This window comes from Uloborus diversus, chromosome 6 (assembly GCF_026930045.1).
Source record: "Uloborus diversus isolate 005 chromosome 6, Udiv.v.3.1, whole genome shotgun sequence".
In the NCBI taxonomy this organism is placed as follows: domain Eukaryota; kingdom Metazoa; phylum Arthropoda; class Arachnida; order Araneae; family Uloboridae; genus Uloborus; species Uloborus diversus.
The window spans coordinates 64,848,099-64,869,852 of NC_072736.1; the positions used below are offsets into that span (position 1 = coordinate 64,848,099).

At 34.3% G+C, this 21,754-nt stretch overlaps 1 protein-coding gene across 2 annotated transcripts; it reads left to right on the top strand.

The window, feature by feature from the left end:
• Window positions 1-481: 481 nt before the first annotated feature.
• On the top strand, window positions 482-21,283 carry LOC129223876 (uncharacterized). Of its 2 annotated transcripts, XM_054858246.1 has the most exons (6): window positions 484-621; window positions 4,748-4,771; window positions 9,087-9,107; window positions 12,392-12,421; window positions 16,018-16,196; window positions 21,084-21,283. In XM_054858246.1, the coding sequence occupies exons 1-5, from the start codon at window positions 558-560 to the stop codon at window positions 16,191-16,193; spliced, it is 315 nt and encodes a 104-aa protein (XP_054714221.1). In that variant the 5' UTR covers window positions 484-557; the 3' UTR covers window positions 16,194-16,196; window positions 21,084-21,283. The 2 variants fall into 2 exon arrangements, with proteins under 2 accessions (XP_054714222.1, XP_054714221.1); XM_054858247.1 differs by lacking the exon at window positions 12,392-12,421 and having other exon boundaries at window positions 482-621.
• Window positions 21,284-21,754: the final 471 nt, after the last annotated feature.

A 21,754-nucleotide genomic window follows, 5' to 3' on the forward strand; every position in this document is an offset into this window, starting at 1 on the left:
GTATGCGTTTTACTCAAAACTTGAAAATGTCCACTTACATCCCTTTGCTTCTCACTCCTTCATATGTTGACTGATAAAACAATGCACTAACGCTGTCTTGCAAGCCATACATACATTTCAGTGACCAAAAATGGCCGTTGGGCTATTATTAACAAGAATTAAATGCCACCAAAAATGATGGGCGTAAATAAACTTTTTTTTGCGACGGGAGAATTTTCACAATCGCAATTTCCTTTTTGGTGACGTCTTCCAGAAATAAAATCGCTAAATAGCATCTGATCCAACTTGCCAAGAGAATCGCTTGGAGGTGTAAAATTTCAAAGCTTTCAATTTTTTTGAATTATGCCGAGAAAAAAGAGCTGATTGTACCATCCAGAGTTAAGTGAAAGAATTACACCAATAGCAGGCAATTTGCGGGCATTTAACGACGACATAAATGATGAGTAAACACAGGTGCCTCGCAGCATGAATAATTAGTGGTTACCAGTTGGTGCATAACCCAGGATATATAGCTTCGCTCTGTGTTTTGTTCGTACAGAGTTTAAGTAGTGGAAAATATGGCTATTAAGTCCTGTTGCATATTATCGCTCCTGCTATGGATTTTCCTTTCCTGGCATGGAGGTGAGTACTAGTTTTCAGCTTGCAACTTAGACTTGAAAATTGCGTAACTATTTCCAGCCTGAATTAAAAATAGTTATAGTAGTCCCATTCGCTCATGACATCTTTTAACCCAAGATCATTTTGTAAAATGACGCTCAAAGGCTAATGCAAGACAAAATTAGCATGTTAGATGCCATGTCAGTCACCATCAACCGGCACTGACTGAACCTTTTTTTTCAGGCCACGTATGACTGACAAGAAACTTTTCGTTTAGGTTATCGGTTTCATCAATGATTGATGCGATGTGAAACTAAAAAGTCATAATAAATTTCTGGATCGTATCATTAATGTTCTGAAATATTACTTATTAAAAACTTAACGGATTGTGTTGATATAATTTCAAAAAAAAAAAAAAAGTTGTTGTCGGATACCTCCGCATTCGAGTGTCCTGACTAGGATTTCTTTAGATACATGTGCGGCAGTACGCATGGAAATCAGCGTCGACGAAAGGCCATGTCAGCCAAGTCAGAAATTACTGGCCCGACTGTTGAGGGTCCCGACTCGGGATCGGAGTATTATAAAGTTTTATCAGGGGAAAGGGGCCGAAGGACCAAACTGTTAAGGGGCCTACCTCGGCTTTCGGCGGCCTGATGGCAATCACCTAAAACTTTGATTTCTTGTAGACTTCTTTTCAGAGGCTGATAAAATTTTATTACGATGTTACATTTAAATTGCAGTTTTTGATTTGAAGGGCTTGGGACAGAAATGTGATAAGCCACAAGAAGTGACTTTTAGATAAAAATTTTTGTTTCTCATAACTAAAATTGAAATTAACATGACAATGGATTGTGTCAGTTGGCGAAAAACATATCTGTTTTTAGCATTGCAGAATATAGAATATATAATACCTTTGAAAAAAACAACAAATATTTTTTATAAGTTGGAAATTGACCTACTGAAATATTCACAACTTGTGGCATATCATACTCTTGCCCGAGCCCTTCATTTCTATTTTTTTCAGTTAGACCTTTTAGTCGTATTTAGTTTGCAATTTCTTATTGCATTGATGACAATGAAATGTGCGATAAGAATAGTTTTGAGCATCGCTGTTTACCAGGCATGAAAAATAACCTGTAATGCATTGAATTGGCACCTAAGAAATAAAAATGATTCAATTATGACAGCCGTTAACGATCAATGATAGAACATTGCCATTATGGTAAAATGATTGAACATTGCCATATGATGCCGCAATGCTTCATAATCGGATTGAAGAAAACTGGCTCATTGCATACCTTCAACCTTCACTTCTTTCAAGTCTGATGTTCTTCACTAATCAATACTTCCATGAAGACTCCTTTTTAGATGGATATACTGTTGTTTCGAGATTTTGATTGGCATCGAAGATGACGGGAATATAAGAACCCGTGGATAAACAATTCTGAAACTTCTTTTATTCCTCAGGATTAAATTTCTTCATTCTTTTGACCTTTCATTAAGATTTCTGTATTATTGCCATGTGTGATCAAAATAATTCATAGCTTCTTTCTGCCTAAAATGTCCTATAAACTACTGGAAACATTTTTTTTGTGTATTGCTTTAGGTTTCCCGATGCCTTAGTCCATGAGTTGAAGGTTTAATATTATGTCAAGGTGAGAAAACAAGTCTAGTACAAGTGCTGACTTGAGAAAATTGAGATAGATTGTCATATTACCAGCAAGCAATGTCATAAAAAAATTTTCCCAGAAATTTACAATAAAGTTTGAGCAGCGAAGCTTCAATGATTTTCACCTATGATTTTTCAATGATTTGGTAATTTACTCTCGAAAATTTAATTCCTTAAAATCGTTTTAATTACGCAGAATTTTGATCGCCAAAAGCTTCAACATCGTAAGTTGACTCCGACCATAAGAGCTGTCTTCTGTTTTACTGTTATAAAACTCATCCCAGTCTTTCATGGTAAATTATTGAAGTAAAGTACCATTTTTTTGGCCATTAAAACATCATTTAGATTGTTGTCTTCTAGAAAAGTAGATTTTTTTTAAAGATTATCTTCAGAGTTAACTTCAAGTACGCCCAGTACTTTCGTTAGACAGGACTTGCTACTCGATTCCATTATTGCGAACGTGAAAGTGATCAAACCAGTTGGTTACTTGCATGAAAGGATTCCATTTCGTGACTTTTTTCTTTGAATTTGGCATTTCTCTAGGTAAGCGTTCCTACCTCTCAAGTTCATGATTCATCCTACAATTTGGGGAAATGTGATACTTAGCAAGGCACAAAACTACACAACTTGGCTTTGCTTTTATCGCTTCAAAATTATTCAACGTATTTGCAAAAAATGCCGAATTCGACAGTGATTTTTTTTTCTAAAGTTTTATACTACTTTGGTGATATTCTTCTTTTTTTAACAAATACTTAATGGTCATTCTCCAGAAAATGTAACTTTTGAACGCAAATATTTTTCAATTTTGGAACCTTTTGTTTTCTTTTTTTTTTTTCATTCTTACAGGAAAGTGTTACCTACTAAAAGTAACCATAAAAAATGGCCCAGCTGAGTTCCAATTATTTTAATCATAAATAAAAAAAAATGCCTGGTTCACGGAAATAAAAACAAAGAAAATTTTTTTTCATATTGAAAAATCGAGGCTAATTTAATATCAAAGTAGTAATTTTGTTAATTGTGCAAACAATCAGCTATTTTAATGATTAGTGCGAACATAATATTAAGCTTTCTTAATTAAAATACGGCTTAGTTAGTAGTTTCAATTGCATGTTGAAAAATAGTATTTAGTAACTTTGAGGATATACTGGCAATTTATAATTTTGGTAGAACGCCTATTTTTGATGTATTTTTCTCCTCTATCATTTATTTTCATCTCAGAAATAATGACATTGATAAGGTCTGTCACGGAGGTGAGGAATTTTCCATTAATATAAACCTACAGATACATTTTTCAGGATAATTTTTTTCTTCGTTGATACAGTCTGCACAAGTTGAGCATATGAAAATCTGTTCACTGAATTTCTTTTCATTAATTTACATCCCTGAAATTCAAGTTCATGGAGGTGAGAAGTCAGAATAACTAGACTAAGTTTTTAAAGTAAAATCTATCTTCTTGTTTTCCGACAAAAATCTCACAACTTTAACTATGACTGAAAATAAACAAGGGGCTCCCTTGTATCACGGAAAATAAAATTTGACGTCATTACTGCCACGTGTTAATGAGGAATGGTATTTTGTGTTTAGGTAACGGGGGTGAGAATTTATTGTGTGTCTTGACTCCTTGTCTTACTAAAACGAACTAAAACACAATATTAAAAAATTAAATATACCTAAACAATTAGTATTTGAGACACTTGTGAAGGGAATAATAAATAAATAGGTATATACTTTTAATTAAACAAGTTATTAAGCAACATAAACAGTCACACAAGGTGTGTGACATGCCACGGGGGTGAGAATTCACATGTTGTAAACCAAAAATATACTAAAATAAAAATTATTATTAAAACATTATTGGCAGGTTTAAATAGATATATTTTTGATGAAATTAAAAATCATTGTTAAATGAATTGTTTATTAATGTTTTTACGGTAAAAGGCGTGACTGAAAAGTTACACATTTTGAAGAATGACCTTAAACATTATAAACATCTCTCGCTTTCCCTCTCAATTTTGCTTTAAAAACGGTAATTGCAAGTTGTTTCTAAGATTCTTATATAATGCTCTAGCGTTAGAGCAAAGGTAAATTTTTTAAAACAAGTTCTTAGTTTATGACAAGGGAAAAGTAAAAATTCTCAAGCTTAAGTACTGGATTTCTTTTTTAATTTAGAATAATTCTACCCTCGCCCACACAAAGCTAAATATGGGGTATTAGTTAAAGCAGTATGATTCGGATGATATTGATCAATAATTCGGCCTTGCTCGAGGATAAAAAATCCTCAGAAAATCAGACAACCATTTTCGTTTTTTTTTAATACTTTTTTATTTTAAAATTTTTATTTTTGATTCTCCTTTTGTTCTATTTAAAACTAGTTAAACTCAATTTAACTGAACAAAATTATTTATAATGTGTATGAAAGAGAAAGTAGTTTTTTTATGCTTGTAATTCAATACTTACTTAAATCTTATAATTGCTTTTTAGCTGATGGATATGCTGTATCCTTCTGTAAGTTTCACTTAAATATTCTAAACCATTTCTTAAATTGCATTTTTTAAGTCAGTAATAGCTTTTTCATGGACCATTCTTAATTTCGTAGCACAATTTTAAATTATGCCTTAACATTTCTCCAAAATAATTTAAATCCGTTTCGGGTTGACAACTGAATGTAACATTGAAAATATATAACAAAAAAAGTAAAACACAAATATAATAATTTGAAGTACTTACGTATTTAAATTTTTTGTCGCAATATTATAAGTGTGTGTCCTTGAAACTTATTCTTTTAGAAATAGACACACTGTTTATATTTCTTACAGTTTTAATCAACTACTTTATTTCAGAACTAATTCTATACAGTTGTTAACTATGACCATTGCTTATATACACATATTTATTTATTGTCAAATACATTTGCATAGATACTGTTCGTGTCTTCTTCAGATGCACTATAGAGAGGCTTCGATTCCAGAAAGATCCTAGAAAATCGATTCAAATTCTCTGTGTACAAGGTAGAAATATTTATAGGGAAACATAGGGTAGGGTCTTTGAAGTCGATTAGCATTTCGCTGAAAAAAGCTTGTATTAACGAATTTTTAATTGCAAGTAAGAATTCAACTTGTAATCAATGTTCATCAGCTTGATTGCTTTGTAAGTTTAAACATACAATCCACCTTACTTATGTGATACGAAGAATATCTGCATGCGTTGATGCAAGGGTTTCTAATCCCGCACCAATCTCAGTCCCGTGGGATTTCGGGACTGTCAGGAGCACATCCCGCGGGATCCTGAGATAACGTGGGATTGGCTTTATTCTTCTGAAAGTTAACTTTTTATGTCATAGAGAAAGTTGTGCTTTTTTGGAAGGACTGCTTTTGATACATAAATTAGTAGTTATCTCAAATTTCGTACACCAATTGTGGAGTCTACAAAGTCACATATCAATTAGCAACTAGCGTTTGCTGCGTAAAAGTGTGCAATTTTGCGTAAAAAATAATGGGCTGGATGAAAACGCGTGATATGGCTCCACTGCAGTTGGTTTTACTGAGGTTAAATAATATATGGACATTTATCAAAAGATCCCCATAAACTTTACCACCTTCTAAAATAGTTTTTTCTTTTCTTATGGGGGTCATGTTAGAGGTTTTTGCTCAACAATTTCTAGTTTCGGACAAAAACGATGTCAGTTTGATTTGTGTATTACTCTGTCTGTAAAATTTAATTTGCCTTGTCGCTTCATTAACGTTGGTCATTGCATCAGTGCATTTGATTCATTACAGCAGGGAGTGAACTCTGATTGGGTCGCAGTCTCGGTAAAAGTTATTGAATAGTTTCGCTAATTTTACCTCTCACATTAAAGAGACAATAAAAAAACTTGATCAGCTTAATCAGCTGATCAAGTTTTTTTTATTGATCAGCTGGCACCTCTTTTAGAGTGGTGCCTAATATATATACTGAAGATTTCTCAGCTAATTCATCCAACATAATTTTCAAGGTGCCATCCACACTTATAATATTAGCTTCACGGTGACAAACACATTGGAAGGCACTTTCTACAGGTTAGAAAGTATAAATAAAAAATCATGTCAGGTTTTTCATTGCTTTTTTCTTCGGAAAAAACTATTGTGCACTTTTAGTAAGTTGGTCTTTGAACGTGAATTTACAGAAGCAAGTTTCCTTAAGTTTACAGAGGCGTTCAAACAATGCTTTCATATCAGGTTTTTACATCTGATTTTGCACTCTGTAATACTATATATAAATTTCTTTCAAAGCCCTGTTTTCAGGGTTATTTTTAATATTTAGTGATGATTTCCGAAAAGGTTTATATTTTTACGCATTTTCGCAATTGCTGAACGTGTCAACACTAAAACCTCAAATGAGTGTACTAATTTATTGCAGGAAAAATATAGGGTAGACCGGGGCACATTTCAAGGATTTTTTTTCAATGAATTTTCTAATTTTCATGTTTGAACTTAGGAAATTTTAGACATTGTGGTTTTATAAAGCAGTTAATGAAATCAAAATTTGTATATTCAGTTAAGCTATTTCTGCCTTGGTCCTGGCTTTAGGGCGGTAACTTACTACAAAATACCGTGCTTTGCCATCAATCTTTGAGTTGAACCGCACCATTGTTGCGGTCGCTCATCTGGTTTGCTAATCCTTGCATTAGCTACCAGTTTGTTTGGCTCTCTTGGCTCCCTTAAGAGATTTTTTGCCTCCAGCTCATGTGATTCCTATTCCGGGCTGATGAGTGCTAAAAAGCACGAAACTGCAGTCCTCGGATGGAATAACTGAGCCGGCGGTGTATATTTTAAGTATATTCAGTTGTTGCTCAGCTTGTGTTTTTAACCGTAAAAAAAATGTTTTCTGAGTCAAAGTCGATTGCGTAAACTTGCCCCGAACACGGGGCAAGTTTCGAGCATCGAGAGGGGCACGTTTACGCATAATAAAAATGATAACAAGGAATAAGTGATATAGATATTTAACCAAATTTAAATGCTTTACTTCTATTAAAACACTTTGAAAATTAGAAAATTACAAATAATCAATTAAAGAACATTTTATAGGCTAAACTAAAATCATAGGGCTTATTACTAATTAAAAACAGAAACTATTTAGTCATCTTCTTCATCACTGTTAGATTATACTAGAAAAAATAAAGTATTCCTTTTCGCATACTTGTCATGGGATTGCGTTTTGAAATCTAAGACATTAAACCCTGTCTTGTCCTTTTTTCGATTGGTTGTGTGCTTTCAAACAATTGATGCAAGCACAATTTGCTACTTCGTAAACAAAATCGTTCATTAATTTCTATTTTACAGAGTGTACTAACTGTTTAACTGTCGCAGGTTTTGGTTTCCTACTTTTTTCTTTGATGTCTTCATTTCTGCTTTAATAGAAACTTGTAAATTTTAAAGTAATTTCTCCTACATGAAATACACCGCCAGCTCAGTCAATTCCAGCCGAGGACTGCAGTTTCGTGCTTATTAGCACTCATCAGCCCGGCATAGGAGTGACTAAGCTGGAGGTGGAAAACCTCTTAAGGAAGCCAAGAGTGCCAAACAAACTGGTAGCCAATACAGAATTAGCATTGACCAGACGAGTGACCGAAGCAATGTTTCGGTTCCACTCGAATATTGAAGGAAAGGCAGGTATATCCAGTAAGTTACCACCCTATAGCCAGGGCTAAGGCAGAAATACATCGCCAGCTCAGTCGATTCCAGCGGAGAACTGCAGTTTCGTGCTTGTTAGCACTCATCAGCCCGGCATAGGAATGACTGAGCTGGAGGTGGAAAACCTCTTAAGGAAGCCAAGAGTGTCAAACAAACTGGTAGCTAATACAGAATTAGAACTTACCAGACGTGTGACATTGCTTTTCCGTCCCTCGTCTGGTCAGTGCTAATTCTATATTAGCTACCAGTTTGTTTGGCACTCTTGGCTTCCATAAGAAGTTTTCCACCTCCAGCTCAGTCACTAATATGCCGGGCTGATGAGTACTAATGAGCACGAAACCGCAGTCCTCGGCTGGAATTGACTGAGCTGTCGGTGTATTTCATGTATTTCTGCCTTAGCCCTGGCTATAGGGTGGTAACTTACTGAATATAAACATTACTCCTAGCTTGTAAAACAGAAGAATCAGTTTTAGATTTATTCTTGATTCTAATCTGCTGCATCTACTGGACAATCTAGAAATAAAAAATATCCCGTTTTATTTCGGCATAAATGCAGGTGTCCTTTTCTTCCTGACTATCCCGTACCTTTCCTGTTCTAGAGCAAATGTTTTTCATGAGAAAATGTCAAGAGACTTTTGAAACACTCTGTTTTACATTATCATATATATGTTACCTTTATCATATATTGGGTTATTATCTCTTTTTGTAAAATCGTGTATATCTAGCTCGTCGTAATGAGTATCTTCTATGCTCTATGGTTTAATCTATCGTGCTATATCTAGCTCATCGCTACGAGTATCTTCTATGCTCTATGGTCTAATCTATCGTGTTATATCTATAATGGTTAGCTACCGTTATCGTTCATTTTGCATCACCATATTTGTTGCCTCATATGGGCTCAAAGTTTGCTATTTATTTATGCTCCCTTACAAACATTATGTATCCACTTCCAAAAAACAAAGAACTATCCTAATCTTTTGTGAGTAATTAACTGGAAAATACTTAAGCTATTAACTAGACTTTAGAGTGCAGATACTTAAGCAATAAAATAAAATAAAATGCACTTCTTATAGTAACATGAAACTGTTACGATTGTATGTAGTTGTGTTTTAAATGTTCAATTATAAGACTTTTTTTCTTTGAATTTACAGATAACGCTCTCCCTCGTTATGGTAAGTACATCTTCAGCACTTCGACTGATTTTTCTCTAGCATAAAACCCCTTGGCGGATTTACCGAATCCTAAATGTTACAATTGTGAGAGAGCCCCATTACCATACGGGCCCCCGAATTGGATACAAAAATTCACATGATATATGTTTTACATAGTTCTGTGATAGACCCCCAAAAATGCATTGTGGCGGACGCCTAAACTTGTTAATCCGCCACTCATTTATCTGTACTTGCTTTACAAAACTAAACATGTACCGAGTGACCGATAGGTTCACATACAACGTTTTGAAGCACGTTAAATTAATACGTGTGTTACTGCAGTCGCAATTCTTCTCAAGTAATTTAGTATAAGGTATATAAACTATTATAAGTTTTAAAATGTTGCGCTAATTACATTTTTTCTTACCCGGGATGAATGAAGAAATTTACAGATACTGTAAAAATAATACATCAAAATAAAATAAATTCATTAAAGGAGAACAGTCGGGTAAAAATTTTATAGATTTCTTTTACACAACGATTCAAATCCGTGCTTCTAAGTACTACAGATTTGAAGCTGGAGCACCTAACTCTATCTTTATATTTTCGAAACAAAATATTATTAAACACTTCATAAATTTCTTGTTCAGAAACTGTTGGTAAGCCCAGTGACTTAGTGGTTGAGCTTCGCGCTTCCACACCGCAGGTTTATGTTCGATTCCCGTGTTCAAGGTCAACTCAGACTTTTATCCCTTCAGTGGTTCGATAAAATGGGAATTAAGCACTGGGGGTTCCAGCGTCCGGCTGACCACCAAGGTTAAAAGCACTGTGTCCTCTTTGAAAATTGGAATCTAAGCACTATATTGCTCAACGTTTAGCTCCGCTTAGAGGTGTAAAACACTAGGTTCAATTCCTAACAGCCAACAAGATATACAACGGAAAACAACCCTTCCTGGTTTTAAGGTAGAAGAACTAAAAACATACCTCCCGGAAATTTCTGTTTTGGGAAAATAGTGTCCTTTTCCTTTCAGGTAAGGACAGTGGCATAGCTAGGGTGGGGAGGAGGGGGCGGTTCGGCCCGGGCGGCACTTTTTAGGGGGCAGAAATATCACTCTTTTAATGTGAAAAAATTCAATACATCTTCTCATTCAGGAAATCATACTTTTGTTCTACCGTAAACGCGGACTACTTCGACCCAGATTTTGGAACTTTTTTCATTATTTTCTCAATAATTTTTTTAACTATTCATATTTCTAAACTGTGGAAACTTATTTCACACATCTAGAGATCATTTAATTTAATTTTTGAATAATGATCAGTTTATTTCCAAGTATTTTTACCCTTTATTATTGTTTTTTAAATGGGCCAATGTTTCCCTTGCATTTCGGTTTCTTTGGCATAAAGTGGTTTTCCGTAATTAAAATCATTGTAAAACTAACTAAAGACAAAAAAAGAAGTGTGCTCATACGGAAAAATATTTATTTGAAAGAAAAATACATTTTACAAGAAGTTTGAAACACACATTTTTGTTTTAAGGAAAATTAATTTTTCCTAAATGTGTGTGCATATCTAGTTATTGTCTCAGAAATTACCGCCGGAGAACAGTCATTTTTTCATCAGTTTTGGAGGTTGAATAATTTTATTAAGGAACAACAGTCGTAAAACAAATAATCCTAAATTTTCTGTCACTTCCAGAACTTTTTGGTGCGTTCCAATTACTGTCAACATTAGCTCCTTCTCTTCTCGCATGAAGAGTTATCTTTGGAAACCTGAGCTCATTTCATTCTACAGTAATAAAATTCAGTATACTGCCCAACAAATTTAATAAAATTTGTAAGAAGTAGATGCAACTGGGTAAACCTTTTTCTAAACCTCATGTATGTAACTTTTAATTCATCTTCATCTTCCGTAATGAAAGCCGTGTAACTGAGCTCTGATGAATTGAATCTACACTCTTTCTCTTTACCCGTTACCGCGAATTCCAGTTTTTTCTTTTTTTCCCCTGTTTAAAGTCTTTCTTTTAGCCATTCTTTACTTTTTTAAATATCCCAGGCGGATTTTTTCTATGCTAGTCCAAAGTAGGTCGTAATTTGTAGGATAAAATATCTGTTGTCATTGTCAAATTAAAAAAAAAAAAAAAACTAAACAGAAATGAGAAGTGCAACCATACTACGGCATAGAGCAGTGTTGTCCAACTGGCGGCCCGCCAACACATATTGTGCGACCCGCATCGATGTTGTCTTATATCGATGTTGACGTTCCTGCCCTTGTAAAGAAGGCGGATCGGCCTCAGTTTTCCCATTAAAATGTAAGCAAATTGTTTTATAATCCATCTTTTTTATTGTTTTATAATTAATAATTCAACTTTTAATTGTTATTGTATAAAAGGTAAGAGGTTATTGTTCAATGTTTTCAAACTGCTGCCCGCCAAGTGATCAGTGACCGGAATTCTGACCCGTGGGCTCTTTGCAGTTGGACAGCCCTGGCATAGAATATTAAAATTGTTTATAAATAGGTACTCAACTCTTAGCTGATTTAGAACTGCTTCTACGGGTAAAAGTTTGAGAGCTTAGAAAGACACATGTTAGCACAAGGAACGCAGAACCACTAGTGTCGTTTCTTAAACAGAACAATAGAACTGCTTGGTACACATTACTGAGTGCTTGGGGTTATGTTTAAAAATTGCATCCTGAAGGTTGACAGAGAATGTTGTATTTTTCTCCATTCGGGTCAAATAGAGACCCTAGGGCCAAAGTAGCCCACATTTACGGTATCAAACCCCTAACGTCCAAAGAAAACCTAAAACTGACTTTAATTATGAAACGAAGATCTGGAGAAAGCCCCAAGTCTCGTTTTATATTGACGTTATTACTGAAAATTGCCTAAAATTGTGAATTTTGACTTAACACTTTTGGAATTTTTCGATAGACCCTGAATTCCTTCCTTTTTTCTGCCAAAAAAAATAAAAATAAAAAAAATAAAAATAAAAATAAAAAAAAAAAGAAAAAAATAATAAGTTTCCTTTCTTCTTAATTATCTTATTTTTATTTAAATACTTTTGTCTCTTTTATGTACTAGCTAGGCAGCAAAAACTGTAGCTACGCCACTGGGTAAGGATGTGTAATTTGAATGCAAAATAATAATAATAATAATAATAATAATAATGATAATAATAATAATAATAATAATAATAATAATAATAATAATAATAATAATAATAATAGTCATAATAATAATTCAGTAACATCTGTTCATGATACATTGACTCTTTTTGGACTGATATGCACTCGTTTAACAATTTTCAGGTCCCAGCTGGGCATTGAGTGACGCAGACTGTAAGAAATTTATAAATTTTTAACTTTTTCATATCTAATTTCAAACTGAGCAGTTTTTTTAAATTCATTAATGAAATTCTTTTAGTTTTAAATTCTGCTTTTTACTTCTCTATTTAATTCTTAATGTTTGTCTCGAACACTGCGGAAGAAACACTCTACTGAAAGTAATTTTAAACATCATGTATCATAACTCATTTCTCTTTTAAAATTCATGTGCATGAAATTAGTTCTGTTATTTAATTCCAAAAACCTTTTTATAAATATTCATGGATAGTAAAATGTTATGAAAATTAACTCTTTTGGCGATATACAACAATGTCGATGTTAAAATATTCTCGAAGTCTCTTTTTAGAAACAGAACTATAGTGCTAGTTGTTTGTTGTACGACGATGCCTGTAAAGAACCTGTAGATTTTATTGACAAATTAGAACATACTTTAAAATGTAATTTTTAAAAAAAGAACATTCTCTAAAATTAAAAGCCTTTTTAACTGTCCACTTCAATCCTCATATATATAATAGCGAATTCACTGATCGAGTAACGCTGACGTCATCAACAATGACACTCGTGCCATGGCATGCTGATTTGATAATGCTTTTTTGTTTGACATGCAGGGAAATGCTTCATTTTGACAAGGCTGAACGGGATCCGGTAACTTAACTATTTTACTGGTAGAACTGTAATTTTAGGAGAATGAAAAAACCAAAAAGTGGTCAGCAATGAACGCTACTGGAGTTTATGGTTCATCCACTGGAGTTAGGATTAAAATTTCAACTATCAAAATATTATCAAACAGGCAATTGCTTCGTTCAAATGTAAAGCAATTTTCACCCGTCATACCTTGACGGGCGGTTTTCTAGTTTAAAAATAAAAACCTATTACGTCTGTCTGAAGTGAAAATAGGACCACTGAAAGCAATTTCTCTTAGTCAAAGGAACACTTTCTAAGTTGATTCGATATTTGTGCAAAATACTTCTCTTTTAGCTGAATAAAAATATGTAAATATGGACAGTAATGGTAATTTCAAAAAGAGCTGGAATAAAAATAAGTATTCATTAAAGGGAGGAAAAACAAATAAATAGAAAGTACTGATATCCAATTTTTTTTCTTTGATTTTCAAAAGAGCAGAACATGTAGTGTAACTTTCTTTAAAAACATGATTCTCAAAAATTACCATGTAAGAAAACGCTTTTGGAACACTATATGTGAAACAAGTACAATATATGAGGTAGTGATAAGTAAAGGGATCCAAGTGGCAAAATTAAGAATTTGGAGATAACCAGTACAAATGGTAGTTGAAACTCTCCTCTATTTGGGGGCAAGAGATTGTACTAGTAGCCCTGGCAGGTGCTGCTGTACAGCATGGTTTAGAAGAAAATTTATATGAAAGCCTACCTAGGATCTGATCTTTAAACGCGTTTTATTCGAAATTTAAAATAGTCCACTTGCATTCCTTTCCATTTCCCTTCTCACTGCCTCATAATGTGAAGTTATTATTGTTATATTGACGTCAAATGTTGTTTTGCGCTTCGTGGATTTCAAACATTTTTATAATCGCCAGAGAAAGCTGTAGCAACTTGGCGATATCTTACAAACGAATAAGAATATGGACATTTTACAATGAAAATTTATTTGTGGTTGGTAATTCTTGTAAGAGAAATTGAACGAAAAGTATGAATCATTAAAAATATCTTCGAACTTGAAATGATCTTGTTTTTGGCGTTGCAAAAGAAGAAATGAAAAAGTTTTTAACTTGAGGCATTTAGTATCAAATCCACCTTAATCTATAGAGTGTTTTGTTACGTAATTTGTCACTTCTTGGTCGATACTATTATGATATAAAGCGATTTGGTAAGAATCTCTCTCAGAAAGGTCAAAAACCGCTACTAATAACCAGTTTCATATTAAACCTATAGCTCAACCTATTCTTTTACTATATGGTCAAGTGAAAACGTACGGGAAACATCAACAGATGAATAGTTTAATCAACTCATATTTTTGATTTAACAAGCGAATACATGACACAAAATTAAAATTCCTCCTTAATTTATATGGAACCTCAAAAGAAAAAAAAGAAGAAAAGCTAATATATACTTCATTGATAATTCAGTCCGAAAAATTCTAACTTGTAAGGAATTATACTATACTATACTGATAATTCAAAAAAAAAAAAGTGTATCAAAGGATATTCGAACGAAAATTAACTCTTGTGGAAAGATTAAGTAGGCAAAGCATACAATTCATGCAATATACCAGACAGTCCGGTTAGCATATCCAGAGACTTCAGTTTAGATCTTGTTAGACTCATCAGTCTGGGATAGTGAATAGTCTCTGTGATAACCGGGCTGTCTGGTACATTGCATGTAGTCCTGCCTTAGTCCTAGTTTAAGGGCGGTAACTTACTGATCAAAAAGGGCAAAATGCTTTTTTGTATTCACTGTAAAATTTCTTTAAATGAGATGATGTGTGCATCACATGACTTCCTTTTACTCCAATTTAATGTCATTTTCTCATTATTGGCAGTTTTGATATGATTCAATAGTTTACTATCTAAATATCACCAACAGTAGCCAAATTTAAACCACATTTAAAAAAAAAAAATTAAAAAGAAATCGCCAAATTTGTCGCCAAGTTGGCAAAAAAACTTGGCGACCGAAAGACTGGCGATGTATCGCCAAGTGTCCGCCAAATTATAACACCACTTGAGTTTACATCGAAATTAACAATGATTCCCCTCCCCCAAAAAAGGGGCAAAAGACTCCCTTTGGAACATACGAATGCAACCAAAAAGGAAGGTGCACAACTAGACCTCACTAGGAGTCTACGTACCGAATCTCAACTTTCTAGGACATTCCATTCTTGAGTTATGCGACATACATACGTATAATATACAGACGTCAAGAGAAAACTCGTTGTTATTAACTCGGGGATCGTCAAAATGGATATTTCGGGTGTCTGTACGTTCCTAGGCTCATATCCACGTGTGGTCGGGTTGAAAAAAAAAAAAAAAAACACTCAACATTCAATTGGGGTGAGCAAAATGGAAATTAAGGCCGATTTTTGAGTGAAATTCTTTTCGCGAATACAATACTTCCTTTTTTGTAAAAGTAAGTAAAAAAGGTTGAACTGGAGTTGATACTAAACGCTTTGCTTAGACATTTTAAAAATGGTAATGAAAACGAAATGACAAAACATTAAGCCAATAAATGCTTGAAATAAGCATATGAACAACAAGAAATGAAACGGTAGTTGGATTTATGTTCATATGTAGAAATTTCCCCCAGCACTCTGAAATCAATATAATGCCCCACTGATCTTAAAAAACATCATCCTATTGGTGGTTTTCTAATTTAAATAAATATTAAAAAGTTCTCAAAAACAACGGAAGAAGACGATAACTTAAAAATTAAGTTGCGTAAGCACACAATTAAAATTCCAGCTCATAAGGAAAGCAAATTGTTCACTAAATTTGCATTGTAACGGAGATCTGAATTTTAGAATTATGTTCTAGCTTATTATTTATTCTTTCTTAATTAATTATGTCACATCCCAAATTATTGTTCAATATTTTTAATGATTCTCCGTGTTTCTCAAAGATTACTTCCCAGGGCCAGCACCTCCATTGCTTCGTCGCTATGAAGAAAGATCTGTACTTTATCCACCAAATTATTATTATGGAGCGCCATACTCCTACTACGCACCATTTATAGGAGGTTTTCCCTGGAGAAGTTATCCTCATTCTTATTCTCCTTACTCGTATTTGTACCGATGAAAAGTAAGTGAACTATGAACTTTTTTTTTCAATTTGAAATGTTTAGTACCATTAACAATGCACATATTTTGAATTTTATTTTATACTAGTGATACCCGCACGGCTTTGCCCGTAGTAGAAAATTGAAAGGTCATTTGATTCACCTGTAAATTTACAAATGGTTGATGAATTTCTCGCGAATTGGCTATGTTCATTTGCTTTCCCATGTTACGGTTCTACGTTATGATAATTTCGTAATTTACACTTGCACGTTATGATAATTTGCTGATTAAAATGTTCTTAAAATTGGAATAGAAAAAGAGCAAAATCGAATTTTCAAAAAATCGCTTCGAGGTGCACACCCCCATGCTACAAACTAATTCTGTGCCAATGGTTTAGGCGCTATGGGCGTCAAAGAGATCCAGGCATCCAGACAGAGAGACTTTGAGCTTTATTATTAGTAAAGATTCATGGTGTAAACATGCTTTGGGCAATTTCATTTGGCAGAACAGAATGCATATAAACGACCTTTACTTTGCTAGAGACCATGTAAAAATTTTGAGACTGCTCATTGGCTACCAAGTAGAGACAACATCCATCCCTTTATCATTGCAGCAATTATAGTTTAATTTCGAAACAAAATCTAGACATTACTCGAGGTGGGGGGGGGGGGGGTTGAAAACATTCAAAGATGAATGCAGAGCTTCTAATGAACGACAGTTCTTCACAAATACAGTGGATTGGGGAAAAAACATGACCGACGCATTTGCTTCGGCTGCCCAATCAGGAGCCCCAAACTTGTTACCAGGTTTCTCAATACCGGTTTTTTATATACAAGCGGGACATACGGAATAGTTTTTTCAGTAGGTTTTGTTCCTTAAATACAAATAAATAAATTTAGGTTTTTTTTTTTCCAGCAACAGTAAAGATTTGTTATTAGAATTACATAGAAATTTTAAAGTTAAATATTTTAAAGAATATAAATTAAAAATAGGAGCAATGAAATCATTGTGACAGAACAGCACTCACGTGAGTCCCGTTATGTCATCGGCATTTCATTTCTAAATTTTTAAATAATTTTCTATAAACTTATAACTTTCTATGTAATTCTTATGAGAAATCTTTAAAGTTGTTACCAACAAGAAAAAGTCCTAGCTTGTTTTATTTGTATTTATAGAACAAAACCGACAGACAAAAGTACTCCAAATGTCTCCAATGTAATATTATTATGTCTCTTTTGTAATGTTATTATGTTGTTATATCTTACCAGTTAGGAAATGAGTGGTTAATGGGGTTGTTTCCTCCAGTCAAAAGTAGTACTTTTAGTCACTGAAATTGATAGAATAAGCAAAAAAATAACATGGACCCAGAAAATTATTTCATTTTTCCAACAGTTATTTTTTAATTAATTTTTTTTAATGTCCGATTTTTCAAACAAGGTGTGGTCAAGATGACGTCACAAATGCTTTCTGGCGCATCTTTGTACCGCGTTTCCACGTTATGATAATCAAGAAGCGAATTAAAGTTGCGCTCTACGCTTGCTGTCAACCATATCATTGCCAATGCCCGTGAGTAAAGATGCAAATTAAATATTTTGCTCTGTGAATAGCAACACAGAATGGCATTTCATCATTTGTGATGTCATCGGCAAGAAATGTAAACAATGAAAGATCACCGATTTAAGTATTTTTTTAAAAATATCAAACTTAAACAAATTATTTAAAAAATGGTTAGATCCTATATTTTTAAGCATTTTTTTTTCAGAATAAAATACTTTTAAAATATTGGAAACCACCCCATTCCGAGATTTGAATTTTCCCGACTTTAATTTCAATGTTGCTACATTGCCGTGTGCTCTGCCACACATATTCATGTAGAAAACGAAATACGCAATTAATTTACCAACTTAAACTAGAATTGTTTTGAACCATATATGTTTATTTTTTTCGTGAACATTTGATTGAAATACAACATTGAACTTAAGGTTGTAAAATATTGGATTAGACGCCTTTTTGTTTGTCTTAGAAATCATAGCTGTACTTTTGAGGGAAACTGAAACAATCAGAGCGTGAAGCATAGTCATTTAATTCATGATGGTGAATTAATAAAGTGTCTTTATATGAGATTTAGTTAAGAGAGATTTCTAAGTCGGAAGACCCTCTTTTTACGCGAGGGATAGCGCCACACAAATCAAAATCGTGTAAACTGACACTTAATAGTAATGTTTGAAATAGGGACTCGTTTTCAGTGAACTCTGTATTGTATAAGTGTAATTACTTTACTTCTGGGAATAAAGGAGGTCTAGAACAAATTGCAGAAAATGTCTCCAGTCACCCAAACTCGCTTCTCTGCAAACCGAAATGCAATTCATTGCATGTTAACTGTTCTCAGGAAGTTGGATTTTCAAGCAGAGGAAAATGTTTTCTCTTAGTTATGCCGCTTCAGAGAAAAATCAAAAGCCAGCCGCGTAAAACAAAATTAAAACGTCAAATCTTAAGCTTTGTATAATCAAATCCGCATAAAATGAGAGTTTTCACTGCATCTTCATTTAAATTTGAGTAATGTCCTGTTTATGAACAGGAATGCAAAATTATACCTATCAAATAAGAGATCCTAAAGGTCTGAAGAACTTACCAACCTAAGAAAAAAAGCCTAAGGTCCACCAATTTGTTCTCCAATTTTAGTTCTCTCAACAACGCCTACCAACTACAGTTGGGGCAAACCTAACCTGGCATCATCGGTTACGCAGATCCTAATCACAGCATTCTGGTACTGCCATATTAAGTTCTCTCCAACTATCGTTCTCTAATTTTAGTTCTCACATCAATATAAACGCGTATTGGCAGCCGCTTACATCTTATGTGTCGTTAGGGTATTGTATACATTCCATTTTTCCATCCCAGGTCAGTCGTTTCATTTAAATTAATCCACGGCGAATTAGGAGGGGCTCAAATTAGCACCCCCCTTCCCCCATGCCGTCTTGTGATACTGTACAGATGCTCAAGACTTGAGCAAGCAAGCGGGCTCAGTAAGTCGAACTTCGAATTCTTGTTTTTTAAACTATATAGCCGAATTCAATCTTAGTCTTTCAGCAGGAAGCGTTATGGGTTGGAGAAATCACCCTTTCGACACAAATAATATGTGAACATTTATGCTTGGGTCCCACTGACAGGGCCGACGAGTGGTCATGTTATCCAAAAAACTAGGCCGTTGAGGGGGGCGGGCCCAAAATCGGAGCAGTATAAGTTCAATAATTTTTATGGTGGGAGGGGGACCCAGAGACCAAACTAACAAGGGGTCCACCTTGGCTCTTGACGACCCTGCCCTTTGACCTTCATGATACTTTCTATGACAACCCAAGTCTAGCGGTGATCATGTACACATCCCACACACAAAAATTAAAACGTTTACAATCGAACCGAAAACTTGTAATTCTAAAAACAAATCAAGTGTTTTTTCAATCATTAACTCATCACACATCACTCACTCAACATTACATCAGTGTCTAGTTTAAAAAAAGAACTCCTTGTAAGAATAAAACACACGTCCGATTGTTATTGCTATTTGTGAATTTAAAGCAGTTTTTGAATAGTATTCGTATAACAATAATGCATGTACTTCCAGCCTAAATTCTCGCTTCTATTCCCAGCAATTCCTTTTAAAGAGTTAGTTTGATGCTACAAATTTTCCAGATAACGAATTTCTATTCTTCGGATAGTTTATTTGATCCAAACTGTCATGAATGTCAAAGGGCAGGGTCGTCAAGAACCAAAGCGGACCCCTTGTTAGTTTGGTCTCCGGGTTCCACTCCCACCATAAAGCTTATTAAACTTGCACTGCTCCGATCTCGGCCGGGCCCCCTCAACGGCTTAGTTTTTGGCTAACATCCACTCGTCGACCCTGTCAGTGGGACCCAAGTATAATTTATTAACATTTTATGGCTATGCTCTCAGATATACGGCAAGTGGGAAAGCACAATGGCAAAGCACCAGCTACCGAACTTGGTTGATTTTCAGAAGCTGCATCCCTTTTCCAATAAAAGTCACTAATCTATGAGTTCGTTATCTTCCCTCTGTAATCAAAATTGGTAGTCAATTGAAAATAGAACTTACTTTGTGTGCAGTACAAGTGCATTTGGTTAGCATTCTTTGATGTGGTGTAGCCGACCAATACCTTGCCGTATATCGCTTTTCCATCAGTAATTATGCACTTGCCACTCAACTGTAATCATATTCTTTTGACTCTTCTCTGAAACTTATCTTTCGAATTCAAACCATTACTTTTAATTTTAAGACTGACCTCAAAATTCTTCTTACGACGTTAGCCACATTTCCTACCTCGATTTAGTATCTCCCAACTTTAAACACTAAATTTAATATAATTATTTGAAGTTCTTCCCGATTGTTGAGTAACTTAACGTTAGTCTATCGAAATTGATTTGTGATGTAGGAATGCATCTAGCAAAAGTTGCAAAATAGAAACGTTGTCGAGCAATCAATTTCGTTCGATTAAGATATCGAGAGGCCTTAGGTCAAGCACTTTATTCTGGGGCCCTCTGTAGTCAAATCTTACAATCTTAAACATTGGCTGAAACAATTTTTGCCATTTTAGGGCTTGTGAAAAGTGTGGGCCCTAGTCTACGGCCTAGTTGGCTTACTTGGTAATCAAGTCCTTTGCCTGTAAGTATAACACTGGGAGCAAAGGGGTTAGGGTCATTTTTAATAGTTTGAGACTTGCCAGCAGAAAACAAACGTCTTCGGGTGCCTAAACGCAAAGTTAATTGGTTGCGATTCTAACTACGCAATGAAGTACTTTAACTACATGTTTTAAGAATTGAATAACAGATTTTTTAACAAAATGTTGAATTATTGATGCTTTAATATATTAATCCTATTATAAACTTTTTTACAGCGTTGCTGATCAAAAGGTGATGGTTGCGTTTCTTTTTAGAACATTCTGTCAATAAACCTTTTGTAAACAAAATAATCATGAAAATTTTATCCAATGTAGTTTGAAAAATGCAGTGTTCCATCATAACATATAACAATATTTTAAATGCACTCTTTTGTAAAAGTACTGACTCTGAAAACAATAAAAAGCGAAGCAATTCATTTTGAACTTTTGTTTCATTTCGTCATGTTTTTCGTCTTTTAATTGTTATAGTTTGGCTCTGATCAAATTACTCCAGATCGGCCGTGGCTTAAAACGGTTTCATTTCTTAAAAAAGGGTGGAGAAACCCGGTTTGCTTTTTCGATAACGATTATTGGCGTTGTGCCAATCTAAGAATCCTCTTTCATTCCAACATAAGTTAGCCTCGTCCAAGGACAAGCATCTTTTTCATCAGAGCCAAACTGTAAATAATGCTCTTTCTGTTTCTTAGTCGTGTTCTTTTGTAAATACTTTACGCATGTCCGTCCGAAAAATCTGATAGTTTTTAAACTCAGCCTTCTGTTAGGTGAATTATTTTGTTACCTTCACAGAATTTAACACCAAAGCAATGATTTATCGGTTAGGTCAGGCACTATTTTCTCCGTCTATTTGAAAAAAGGCTCATTTGGTCAAAGTGGGGCAAGTCCACCTT